This window comes from Castor canadensis, chromosome 5 (genome assembly GCF_047511655.1).
Source record: "Castor canadensis chromosome 5, mCasCan1.hap1v2, whole genome shotgun sequence".
Classification (NCBI taxonomy): domain Eukaryota; kingdom Metazoa; phylum Chordata; class Mammalia; order Rodentia; family Castoridae; genus Castor; species Castor canadensis.
This window is the reverse complement of record NC_133390.1, coordinates 155492180-155505419: the sequence shown is the minus strand read 5'-3', so window position 1 is coordinate 155505419 and position 13240 is coordinate 155492180. Positions and strand designations below refer to the sequence as shown.

The 13240-nt window shown below is 52.8% G+C and overlaps 1 protein-coding gene across 2 annotated transcripts; it reads left to right on the top strand.

Moving 5' to 3' along the window:
• Positions 1–1087: 1087 nt before the first annotated feature.
• On the top strand, positions 1088–12370 carry Trib3 (tribbles pseudokinase 3). Of its 2 annotated transcripts, none has more exons than XM_020164578.2 (4): positions 1088–1328; positions 3385–3675; positions 7488–7777; positions 10794–12370. In XM_020164578.2, the coding sequence occupies exons 2-4, from the start codon at positions 3385–3387 to the stop codon at positions 11290–11292; spliced, it is 1080 nt and encodes a 359-aa protein (XP_020020167.1). In that variant the 5' UTR covers positions 1088–1328; the 3' UTR covers positions 11293–12370. The 2 variants fall into 2 exon arrangements, with proteins under 2 accessions (XP_020020167.1, XP_073930603.1); XM_074074502.1 differs by having other exon boundaries at positions 3330–3675.
• Positions 12371–13240: the final 870 nt, after the last annotated feature.

The following is a 13240-nucleotide window of genomic DNA, read 5'->3' as shown; positions in this document are numbered from 1 at the left end:
ATGTTTGCATTCTATTTACTGAATGCCTCTGATGTGCCCCATGTGTCCTCAGCATCTCCTGTGTATGAACTTATTAAAGCCTCACAGCAACTAGGGTTGCGGGTGCAGGCTAGGCAAGTGCTCTGCCACTGAGCTACACCCCAGCTGGAGGCAAGGCTTTAAGTGGCTTTTCTGAGGTACCCCAACTGATGATAGCAGAACTCAAGTGCATACCTAGGTAAGATGGCTCTGGGGTGCTTGCTTTTAGCAACTAGGTCACCCTGCCTCTCTCAAATGAGTGCTAGGAGCTCACCTGCTGTGGAAGCTCACCTGATCTTGGGCCTCCCCAGGCCACCCCACCGATTCTTTCCAGGTCAGAGTCTTGTAGGATCTGAAATTTTTGTGTCAGGAACACTCTTGGGTGACTTTATAGCTGACTCTCAGTAGGATGAGGGACAATGGAGCTTCTCACCTGCCTAGGGTTTTCCTAGGGATTTAATAGGGTGAGAACATGCTTTGTAAAAGAAGTAGCAGCCTGTAATCCCAACATTTGGGAGAATTACAAGTTTCAGGCCAGCTTAAGCTACATAGGAGACCCTCTCTCCAAAACAAAATCAAGCCAGACACAGGTGGCCCACACGTGTAATCCTAGTTACTCAGGAGGCAGTGATCAGGAGGATCGTGGTTAGAAGCCAGCCCTCAGCAAATAGTTCAGGAGACCCTATCTTGAAAATCCCCAACACAAAAAAGGCTGACAGAGTGGCTCAAGAGGTAAGAGCAAACATGAAGCCCTGAGTTCAAATCCAAGTACCGCCAAACAATCAAAACCCACAAAAACAAAAGCAAAAAACCAGGAAACAGTCTGCTTGCTGTTTTTTCTTCTGAATCATCCTGAGAAGAATGTTCTTCCCGTTTCAAAGATGGGGAAACTGAGGCTCAGAGCAGTAAATTGTTTTTGCCAAGGTGATGGGGAGAGTCAGTGGCTGGTACCTGCACTTAAGAGTCTAGTCCCTAGTGGGGCAGCGAGGTGGGGCGGGCAGTGGGCGGACCGAATGGGAGAGGCCCGGTGCAGCGCTGGCGGTGACCAGGGAGGCGGGGCGCCAGGGATGGTGCAATCCCGGGCCGGAGGCCGTCAGGCGGCAGCCGATTAGCTCGGGTTTACATCACCCGGACCAGGAGTGAGACCCGGCTCTGGGCGCGCACAAGATACTCGCAGTCCAAGGGCTTGCGGCTCGGCGCGTGTCCGCAGCTCCGGGCCTGGGCGCGAGCAGACCCCGGATCTCGGAGCGCGTCCCGTTCCACCTGCGATCACCGACGGCGCGGGCGCCCGCGTGGGACTCCAGGACAAGGTATCCGGCGGGGGGCGGCAGAGTGGACATGCCCGAACCTGGCGGCTGGAAGGAGCGGCTGGGACAGAGGGACAGAGGGACAGAGGAACTGAGGGACAGAGGGTGCATCCGGAGTCCCCGGGCGCCGGCGTGTTGCTGCGAGCCGCACGCACTCGCACACACGCGCGCGCGCACAGACACAACTTTGAACAAACTCGGCCGCTGGGGGTCCCTGGGCGGAGAGTTCTGTCCCCAGCCTAGGAGTTGCTGCGAGGCAGGGCGTGGGGGATACCGAGTGTGGCCGAGTTGGGCTGGAGCGGGGTGCGCACCTGTAGGGCGTGGCGGCCGTGTCCCCTGGGGCGGGCGGAGCCCGGGACTGTCACCCAGAGGGCGGTGTGCGGTACTGGGTGTTTTTGTGTTTTGTGAGCGTGGAGCGGGGAGCTCCGTGGTCGGGCTGGGGGGAGGTCCGAGTGTGTGTCCAGCGGGACATCGCAGGATTGTGTCGGGTGGTGTGTGCATTAGCAGGGTGTGGGGGATCTGCGTGAGCGTGCGGGACAGAGGCCGGCTGAAGGCAGGTCCTGGGGATCCAGTAGATAGTGGGAGCGGTGGAGAGGGCTGGCCACCTGGTGGCGGAGGTTGGCTGTGCGAGGACACGGTCCGGGCAAGGCTGGGGTGCTCAGGGAACCTGCCTCGGTGGGAGCGCAGGGTGCGAGTGCAGAGTGATCGGAGGCGAGCACTGGAATTGGGCGCCGCAGGCTGCCCTGAACGCGTGTGTGGTGCGCCCGAAGACCGCCCCGGCTGCACCCGCAGTCTTCGGGGTGTGGAGGGCGAGGGCCTGGCTCCGTCCCCGCTCCCCGCCCAGGCCCAAGCTTCCTAGCTTTGCTTTCCCTCTCCCAGCCCTGGGGAAGAGGGCAGGTTTCCTTTAAACCTTGTAATCCCAGCTGTTGTCGCTGTCGCTTCCGCTCCCGCAGGAGAGGCCTGGCTGCGAAAAGCCGGGCAGGGAGAAGTCGCGACTGCCCTGGGGCCATGTGCGTTGTGTATTCCGTGTGCGTGCGTGTGCGAGCGTCCGCGCTTGCCCGTGGACAGCCAGGTGTATGCCACTGGATGTGTATGCCCCTCTCTGCCCTGGATGTGTCTGTGGCTGGTTGGGTGGGACAAAGTGTGTTTCTGAGAAGGGAGCGCACACCTGTCAGCCCTGGGTGATGGAGTGTGCGAAGTGTAACCTGGGGTCTCCTGCCCAGGTGTGGCAGAGGACAAGAGGTAGATATTAGGGGCTGTCTCCATTCTACAGCTGAGGTTCTAGTCTTGCTCATTTATGGACTCAGTTTCCCCATCTGTTCAGGCTCACCAGGCTCTGAGGGGTGGGTAGGGCCAAGGCAGCCTGGAGTTCCATGTGGCCACCTCCAGGGGACTCCAGGCCAACTCCTGCTGCTGAGGGCACAAAACATTTTCACAGCATTCTCTTGCCTGACTGGACAGTTGAGAGGAAAGGAGAGTTATGGAGCTCCTTTCCCTGGGGAGAGCGCTAAGGCTCCCGGGGCTGGCACTTAGCATACCCCCCTAGGAATAACAACAATAGTAAGGGAGCAAGGTGGGTGTCACCTACCCTGCCACCAGCCCGTGCTTTGTGTTTTCATTTCTTCATCTGAAAAATTCTGTGAGCCTGGCATCGCAGGAACCTAGGCTTAGAAAGGTGGAGGAACTGCTGGGATTAGAACCCAGAGACCCCCCCCACTACAGCACCCCTCCACTCTCATCCCTCTCTCCTACACCCCCTCCGCTGCCATTCCAGTCTTGCCAGGATTGTGGGTCCTCACTCGTCCCTCTCAGGCAACATTTGGGAGCAACAGGACTGAAGTTCAGCCTGAAAGCTGATGTTTCCCCTCTAGTACTGACTTGCACTGTTGGGAAGTTCTTTTCAGGGCTGTGCCACTTTCATACCCTCTCACCCGCAGGAGAGGAGAGGGACTGTTGGGAAGTTCTTTTCAAGGCTGTGCCACTTTCATACCCTCTCACCCGCAGGACAGGAGAGGGACCACCCGCATCCTCCCCTCCTGCCTTTCTTCCCCTGTTCTAGATGCGGGCCACCCCTCTGGCTGCTTCTGTAGCTTCCCTCACCAGGAAGAAGAGGTTGGAGTTGGATGATGACTTCAGTGTGGACTATCCCAGCCGAAAACGAGCTCGACGTGGGCCCCAGCCCAAGCCACCCCCTTGTCTGCTGCCCCTGAGCCCTCCCCCTGCTCCAGACTGTGCCCCTGCTGTGGCCCTTGCTTCTCGGCTGGGATCATATATCCTCCTGGAGCCCGAAGAGGGCGGGCGGGCCTATCGGGCACTGCACAGCCCCACAGGCACAGAATACACCTGCAAGGTATGTCCCCAGGGCGCTCTTTCCTGTGCAGCTCAGGGGCTTGCAAAGGGTCTGGGCTCCTAAGGATTGCCAGGATGCCAAGGGGTCCCCCTGTATTTGTTTATTGCTATGTTTGTTGGAGAAGCAGCTGGTGAGTCCCCGACTGGGCTGAGAGCAGAGAGGTAAAGCAGACATGTACCCAGCACTCAGGGCTTAGGCCCTGTAGCGTGGGAAATGCTGCTGGCTGGAGCTTAGGACCTATGGAAGTGCGGAGGGTACTGCTCAAGAGTGTGTCCTCAAAGGTTGAACAGGAGTTAACCAGCTAGAAGTGGGAGAAGAGAGTCCAGGGGACCTGTGCCAAGGCCCGGACAATTGAGCACTTGGCACTCAGAAGATGAAAAGGACCTTGAGCTGGCCAGAATGGGAAAGGTGTGTAGAATGGGGCAAGCCAGGAGGGTTGGCAACAGGCTGGCGTGAAAGCTTCGGGAGGGTGCTCGCACCTGATCATGTGGGCCGTGCAAGGTGTTTGTACAAGAGAAAGGCAGGGTATGGTAGGACATCAGAAATCCTAGGTCCCAGAGACAATGGGGCCTGACCTGTGCCACTTTACAGATGGGAAGACTGAAGTCGAGAGAGGGAAGGGGCTATGCATGAACCCACTTAGCACCAGGCCTGGAGCCTAGAATAAAATAAAGCAGTAGGGTGAGGCCCCTGAAGGTCAGCCCATGCAGAATGTTGCCAAAGGACATAAATGCCAGTAAGAAGTATATTATTACAGTAAGACAATAGATAGTTTTTGTACACCACACACACTACTCGGGACAGTCTCCCTGTCTCTGTCTCTCTGTCTCTCTCTCTCTCTACAGTACTGGGGTTTGAACTCAGGGCTTTGTGCTTGTGAGGCAGGCGCTCTACCACTTGAGCCACACCTCCAGCCCTCTCTTTTCCTCTTCACCTAAACTAGGTGGTAGTCTTCTTGGCCCATTTTAAAGACAGAGGACACTGAGGCTTATACAGCTATGGTCGTGTCAGAGTCAGGCTGTGTCAGAGGGGCTTGGGCCCAGCAGGTGGAGGCCAGAGCCCAGTGCCCACTGCTAGAATGAGAGTTTCTGACAGAAGCAGGGCAGGCTCCCCAGGGAGGCAAGCATAAGGAAGACGTTTATCTAGACACACAGTCCTTGAAAAGGTGCTGCCAGTGGAGAGACTTCAGCCTCCTTCTGGGAGCAGCCCAGGCTCAGGCAAGGGGATAGAGCTCGACTGGATCCAGCCATTGGCTTCTCCTGGACTCTGGGTTGTCTGATATAGGTCTGTGGTGCTGTACCCCAGGTACTGTCAGGAATCCTGACTTTGGGTCCTCTTCCTACAGTATCACAGGTCTTTCTATTTACACTAGGGAGGGAGCCCATGAGGAAAGAAACGACCCCAGTGGGCTTGGGGCAGAAGCCACGTGGTTTTACGGGACCCCAAATTCCTCCAAATCATTTAGGGAAACCCCTGGGATGCCTTCATTCCTATGCTGGTGTGAACTGTGGAGCCTGCAAGGCGATTTCCAGATCGCTTTGGCTTTTCTGGTCAGTTAGTGCATGGAAGGCTCGGTGTCTTGACTCCATACTTGTTAATGCAGCAAAACTTCACCAAGCCCTGGACATGCCACAAGATTGTGCTGTGGCTAAAAATCAGACCAGGCTGGGCGTGGGGAAGTATGCCTGGTAATCCTAGCACTTGGGAGTCTGAGCCAGGAGGACTGGGAGTTTGAGGCTACCCTGGGCTACATAATGAGATTCTGTCTCAAAAAAAATCATAAAAAAAACAAGGGCCAGTTGTGGTAGCACATGCCTGCGGTCCCAGCTATGTGGGAGGTTCTAGATAGGAGGATCACTGTCTGAGACCAACCTGAGCAAAAACATGAGACCCTATCTGAAAACACTAAAAGCAAAATGGAGCTGGGCACCCGTGGCTCATGCCAGTAATCCTAGCTATCCAGGAGGCAGAGATCAGAAGGATCACTGTTGGAAACTAGCCGCAGGCAAATAGTTTGATAGACCCTTATCTTGAAAAAAACTATCACAAAGGGCTGGAGGAGTAGCTCAAGCGGTAAGGGCTCCTGCCTAGCAAGTGTGAGGCCTTGAGTTCAAATTCCAGTACTGGAAAAAAAAAAAAAAACCCGCACACACTCAACAACAAAAAGACCTAAAACTCCAGGCCCAGTGCTGCTCTCAAGCTGATACTGTGGTGGCCACTGACAAGGTCGATAAAGAAGTACCACAGGGGTCAGGTGATCACAATTGCTATGGAGAAAAACACAGTCAGGAGACAACGGGCGGGGGGTGGGGGGTGGGCACCGGAGTGGGGGGGAGGATAGGGACCAGGGAATTCTAGCTAGGGATCTCCTGGAGGACCTCTGAAAGGTGACATCTGGGCAGTGACTGGGAGGAGCAGAGTCCAATCCTGTGGCAGCAGGTCCAGAAGCATGTGGGGCAAGAATGGGCCTACAGGAACAAAGGGAAAAGCAGTCTCTGTGTTTGCTTCCTCCATCACCCTAGGTGCTTTTTCTTCTAAAGTTATGTGCTCTGTATCTTTTTTCATGGACTATAAATATGTGCTTTATTTATTTTTTTCTGTGTGTCACTCAAAATAACATGCAAAGAGTTTAAAGTCAAACAAATCAGAGTGAGCATGCCCGCTCTGCTACTGGTTAGCTATGCCTTCTAACAAGTTGCTTCCCTTTTCTGAACTTCAATTTTACCATCAGTAAAAGAGGACACACCTTTCAGGTGATGTTTAATGTCCATCAAACTCACCACCCTCACCACATGCCCATCCTCCTCCTCACCCCATTCTGCCCACAATATACCTTTTGGCTGGGTTTCTGGGGCGGTGGAGCTTGTGCTCACCTCAGAGCCTGTGCCCCCAACCTGGGAGCTGGGAGGCTTATCCCATGAGCATCTCTCCATCACTCGAGTCACTTCCCCAGAGTCACTTCTAGACCACACTGTGTGTGTGTGTGTGTGTGTGGTGTATACAGTATTTGAACTCAGGGCTTTGTGCTTGCTAGGCAAACACCCCACTACTCCATCCACACATTGGAGCACACTTGCTAAAACAGTGCCCCTTCTAAAATGCTCAGTCATCTTTCTTGGATCCTTTGCAGCACTTATTAGAATTTAGTTAGTTGGCTTGCTTGCACTGTCTCCTTCCTGTGTTGTGCTGTGGACACCAGGAGAGCAGGGACCATGGCTGCCAGTTCAGTTAGCTCTCTAGTGCCTGGCACCAGTGGGCTCAGTGCCAGCTGGCTGGATGAGTGAAAGGGCTGTGGGTGTGATTCTGAGAGAGGAATGGCTTTGAGGATTTCTTTTTTTCCTTTCTTTTGTCTTGCTATTTAGCTCAGGCTGGCCTGGAACTCCTGATCTTCCTTCCTCAGCCTCCTGAGTGCTAAGATTATAGACAGGCACCTCCATGCGTGGCTGCTTTAGTCTTCTGGCCTTCTGGTCTCCCTGCTTCAAGGGCTGTTTTTTTGTTTGGACTATCCATGTGTTACTTTTCGGTTATCTGAACCTTAATGCCATACAGGGTGGCAGTTTAGAGCACAGAGGAAGGAGTGCATAGGTTCCAGTGCCAGCTGTGCTGAGTGCTGGCCGCCTGGCAGTCAGCTTCCTTCACTGTGAAATGGGGTGCGGCTTGGTCCTTGCAGGACTGTTGGCAGGGTTGGTGACTTGATAAGCAAAGTGCTGGGCACACCGCCTAGTACACGTAAGTGTCTAAAAGCTTGGCTGTGCTGTTTGCAAGGCCAGCTCGGCCCCCCTGTGCTCACCCCGTGCTTGCTCTGCCCACAGGTGTACCCGGCTTGCGAGGCCCGCGCAGTGCTGGAGCCCTACGCGCAACTGCCCCGCCACGATCTGGTGGCACGGCCTGCTGAGGTCCTTCTGGGTCCCCAGCTCTACGCCTTTTTTGCTCGGACCCACGGAGACATGCACAGCCTGGTGCGCAGCCGCCGCAGGGTCCCAGAGCCCGAGGCCGCGGCACTGTTCCGTCAGATGGCGGCCACGGTGGCGTATTGCCACCAGCACGGTCTAGTCCTGCGCGACCTCAAGCTGCGTCGTTTTGTCTTCACCGACTGTGAGAGGTAAGTGTGGTCCAGAGGCCCAGAGACATACCCAGGAGGTGGGTCATGGTGGGGAAACTGAGGCTCAGTGGAGAAGCCAGTGGCAGGGGGTGTGGCTCAGTGGTAGGGCTTTCGCTTAGCTTGGGTGAGGGGCTGGGTTTCAAACACCAGTATGTTCCCCCCAGCCCCCATCCCTTCCACACACACAGAAGCCAAGTCTCCCCCCACTGCCAGCTTCCCTGGAACAAATTGACTCGGTGCTATTGGAAGCCCCTCCCAGAGATGCATGGGGATTGTGAAAGAATAGCTGGTAGTGATGGAGGACATCACTGCATTATCTGCCTTGGTCTGGATCCTGTGTGTGGTACTTGGGATTGAACTCAGTGCTCTACAAGTTGAGCCATGCTCCTTTTTTTTTCTTTTGGTGGTACTGGGGTTTGAACTCAGGGCCTTGAGCTTGCTAAGCACACACTCTACCACTGGAACTAGCCCAGGATCCATAAAAATATGAACTGTTATGAGCCCCAAATGATAGGTAAGAAAACTGAGGCCCAACTAGGTCAGGTGACTTGTCCCAGATCCCACAGCTAGATAAATGGTAGAGCCAGGATTTTGAATCTAGATCAGATTCCAGAGCCCACATTCTAATTCACCCTGAACTTGAGAACAGGGGGCCTGGCTGGGCTGACCGGATCACTCTGGGTGACCAGTGTCTCTGAGCCTCAGTTTCCTCATTGGTACAGGAAAGGGCTGGATTAAGATGTTCTCAGGATCCCAAGGCCACAGGGAACAGCCTATACAGGGTGTGAAGTTCCCTGCATGGGAATTTTTTCTGTGAAACAGAATTAGTAATTTTCACATGAAAATGAATTGTCCTGGGAGAAGGCAGAGGTGCCTCGAATACTGTCCCATTCCCAGACTCCTTGGGGAGGATACTTGGTGTGCAGGATGTATTCAGGAGCACACTAAGGGGCCAGATGCACAGGAACAGGCCTGGAAGCATCATCTTCATTTCAATGGCTTGTGGAGGGAAGGGAGTTTTATCTCATTGCATTTTAAAAGCTTTTTACTTTGAGATAATAATATGAGACCTTCAGAAAAGTGGCAAAAATAATTCACAGAGTTCCCAAATATCCTCCACTCAGTTCCCACTTATGTTAACACCTTACGTAGCCATAGTACAATGATCAAAACTAAGAACTTGGGGCTGGGAGTAGTGTTATGTCCTTACTGTGATGTTAACCTTGATCACATGATAAAGGTAGTAGGAGAACTGGAGTTTGAACTCAGGGCTTCGTGCTCGCAAAGCATGTACTCTACTGCTTGAGACATACTTCCAGTCCATTTTGCTCTGGTTATTGTTGGAGATGGGGTCCATTGAACTAATTGCCTGGGCTGGTCTCAAACCCTGATCCTCCCGATCTTAGTCTCCCAAGCCACTGGAAGTGGCAAGTTTGTTTTTTTTTTTGAACTGGAGATCTTCCTGCCTGAACCTCCAGAGTCAAGCATGATTACGAGCATTGTGCAGCCCAGCTTGTAAAGTTTGTAATTAATAAATACATTGGGTAAGGTATTTGGAGGCTATGTATATAAATATCTAATTTTCCATAGACACCCACCTTGCCTGGAGCAGTAGACTGTGGCCTAAGGCCGCTTTTCTATTTCTTTATTCCTTTCCACATGTTATAATAAAACAAACATACCTCTGACCAAGGAGCAGAGTGGAAAATTTATATTGATTTCTAAGCCCATACATGCTTCAAACAGGTTCCCTTGTCGTTCCAAGGCCATAGTTGGAGAAGAGAGACTGTGGAGCCAGACAGACCTGAGTTTATTTGTTTGGTTTGGTACTGGGAATTGAACCCAAGGCTTTGCACATGCTAAACAATTACTCTGCCACTGAGCTACACCAGCCCCAGACTGGATTTAAATCCTGGTTCTGTTTCTTACCTGCCTTTTTGCCTTGAAGATTGGCATCACCAGCCTGAGCCTTCCTTTCTCCATCTGTGAAATAGGTAGTAATGCTCACAGCCCTCTATCTCCCTCACCCCCATCCCAGGCCATGATTCAGGATCAGTCAGTATTGTGAAAGGCCAGGAGGCACCCAGGAAGTGGGACCCTGAGGAAGAGGATGAGCAGTGGAGGTCACAGCATGATTGCTGTTAAAATCTGGAGTGCTCTGTGGGAATTGTGAAAAGAGGAAGTCACAGGGCTGGGGATGTAACTCAGTGGGAGAGTATGCTAGGCACATGGTTCTGGTCCTACCCCCAGTACTACACAATAAATTAATAAATAAAAATAAGTAAATATTTCTGGCTTTTCTTGGTACAAAATGAGAAGGGGGAGTGGGTGAGAATGACATGAGTGGCTCACAGTCATGGCTTTGGGTGGGACCCAGGGTTCCCTTTCCAGCCCCACACCCTGGAGCTGCACTGTGCTTCGTGCCAAGCCCAGGCACACACAGTAAACACTGGGCGGCTCTATTGTTAGTCCTGACTTTTTTTTTTTTTTTTGGCAGTACTGAGGCTTAAACTCAGGGCCTTCACCTTGAGCCACTTCACCAGCCCGTTTTTTGTGATGGGTTTTTTCAAGAGAGGGTCTTGAAGAACTATTTGCCCAGACTGGCTTCGAACTGTGATCCTCCTGATCTCTGCCTCCTGAGTAGCTAAGATTATAGGTGTGAGCCAGCAGTCCTGCCCTTTGTAGGCCAGCTTGTGCTACACTGCCTATTTCTCTCCTAAAAGGGCCCTAAGTTTGCATTGGTAGAAAAGACAAGCTTAATCCCTTCAGCCCCTCTCTGCTGGAATCTTAGTTTATAAGTAATTGCTTATCCTTTAGAAGCACTTTAGAAGCACTTTAACTTCTCTGAACCTGGGCTTCCTCATCTGTGAAAGGGATCCAGATCTCCAGTCGCACGGACGTCCAGTAGCACAGCATGGGCTCATGCCTGTCAAACGACAGCAGGCCCCGTGCAAGTGGGTGACTCGGAAGGCAATGGGAATTTCAGGTAGGGCCTGACTCTCTGTCTCTGCCCCAGGACGAAGCTGGTGCTGGAGAACCTGGAAGATGCCTGTGTACTGACTGGGCCAGATGATTCCTTGTGGGACAAGCACGCGTGCCCGGCCTATGTGGGACCTGAGATCCTCAGCTCCAAGGCGTGCTACTCCGGCAAGGCAGCCGATGTCTGGAGCCTGGGTGTGGCGCTCTTCACCATGCTGGCTGGCCACTACCCCTTCCAGGACTCAGAGCCTGCCCTACTCTTTGGCAAGATCCGCCGAGGGGCCTTTGCCCTGCCTGAGGGCCTGTCGGCTCCTGCTCGATGCCTGGTTCAGTGTCTCCTTCGGAGGGAGCCAGGGGAGCGACTCACAGCCAGAGGCATCCTGCTGCACCCCTGGCTGCAGGAGGAGCTGATCCTCTCAGCCCCATCCCAGTCCCACTGCGGGCCGGCTGACCAGGTGGTCCCCAGTGGGCCGGGACTGGAGGAAGCTGAGGAGGAGGAGGAGATGGGTGAAGGGGAGGTGGGTCTTTATGGCTAGGGCCACCCCACTGGACTCTCAGCAGCAAACAGTGGGCCTCCAAGCTTTCTCCTGCCTCTTTGGGATGAACCAAACCTTAAGTGCCTTATGGGAAGGAGAAAGAGGAAGCAAGAGCAAGCGTACTGTGTGCATACCTGTGTTCTCACATACATGTCATGCTTAGCTGCTCCCTGTGTACTGAGCCTGCTCTGGGTGCTGGGAGCACAACAGAGAGCAAGAGAAATGCAACCCCTGGCCCACAGAGCTGAGAAGGTGGCACATGCCCACAAGTCATTGTCTGAGCAGGCACACTTTGTACCAGGGTCAGCCTCCACTTGTACTGTGCCAGGCCCCGCTGTCCACAGGACAGTCACCTTCATCAACACCCCAGCTGCCTTGTATCTCACCTTTTCAAAGAAAGGGAGAGCTCTGTGCCAAAGGATGCAGGCCTGGCCCTGCAGGACTGTAAGCCTCGCTCTAGCCTCCTGTCAAGAGTCTCTTTGGAGCTGGGCACCAATGGCTCAAGCCTATAAACCTGGGAAGCTGAGATCGGGAGGATCAAAGTCTGAGGACAGCCCAGGAAATAATTTGTGAGGCCTCTATCTCCAAAATAACCAGAGCAAAATGGACTGAAAAGGTGTGGCTCAAGTGGTATAGCACCTGCTTTGCAAGCATGAAGCTCTGAGTTTAAACCTCAGCCAACAAAAAAGAAGAAGAATCTCCTTGGGCTGGGGGCACAGCTCAGTGACAGGGCGCTTGCCAAGCTTGCTCAAGATCCACCACTGCAAGAAAACAAAACAACAACAATAAAAAAGTCTCCTTGAAGGTCTACCCAAGGATTTGAGCCCAAAGGATAAGAATCCAACATGAGACCAGTTTTCATCTGACTCCAGGAATGATTTGAAATGAGGGTGCAGCCTGACCAGAGCACCAAGGCTGAGAGGCAGGATGAGGCAGGGTCTGTCTTTTGATCACATGGAGTTTCAGACCTTGTTCTGGGGACAGTCAGGGTCCAGGACTACATTGATACTATGGGCTTGGGATCCTGAGAATATATTTTCACCTTGTGCCTAATAAAAGAGAATATGCGATGCTTTTATTTCTCTGGGAGATTTCTTCTACCTTCTACTGTCTTCTGCCAGTTTTCCCCACCTTCATAAAGAGCCCCTTTCTGGAGGCATGGCTCCAGTGGTAGAGCTCCTGCCTAGCGAGCATGAGGCCCTGAGTTCCAACCCCAAAAAAGGCAAAAAAAAAAAAAAAGGATAAACAGTCTCACAGTGAAGGCCAGACATGTGTCAACCCCAGCTCAGTGGTTTATGAGAACAGATTCCACACAATCCTGCTATCTCCTGCATACTCCCCGTTTCTGAGTGGAGCCTCAGGTGGGATACTTTTCTGAGAATGGGCTGGGGGTGTAGCTCAGTGGTAGAACATTTGCCTAGTATGCTCAAGAGCCTGGTTCCATCCCCAGCGCTAGGAAAAAACAACAAAAAAACCCACAAGTGGCTTAAACAGAAGAAAAAATGCTTTCTTTTTCTTTTTTTTTTTTCCCCAAAAGGAAATATATTTCACACAAAGTAAGAAGTCAGTGAATGGGGTGGTCTTTGGAGTGAAATGATTCTCAGAGCTCTTGGCAAGGATGCCCAATCTGCTAGCTCCTTCCATCCTTTGCTCTGTTACCCCTAGAGACAGCTGGCACAATGATGACAGTAGTCACATGTGTTGCTTGAGATGAAGAAGAGTTGCCTTATAGTACTGGAGAACTCAGCACTCTGGAATCTGGTTGCCCAGATTTAAGTCCCACCTCCAGTATTCACTAGCTGTTTGACCTTTGGCAAGATTCTTACCACTCTGTGCCTCTTTGTTTGCGGGGGAGGATAATTGTACGCAACTCATAAGGCCCAAGTGAGTTATTTTATGTCAAGAATTCAGAAGAAGCAGTGCCTGGCATCACAACCCTGCAAGAAGA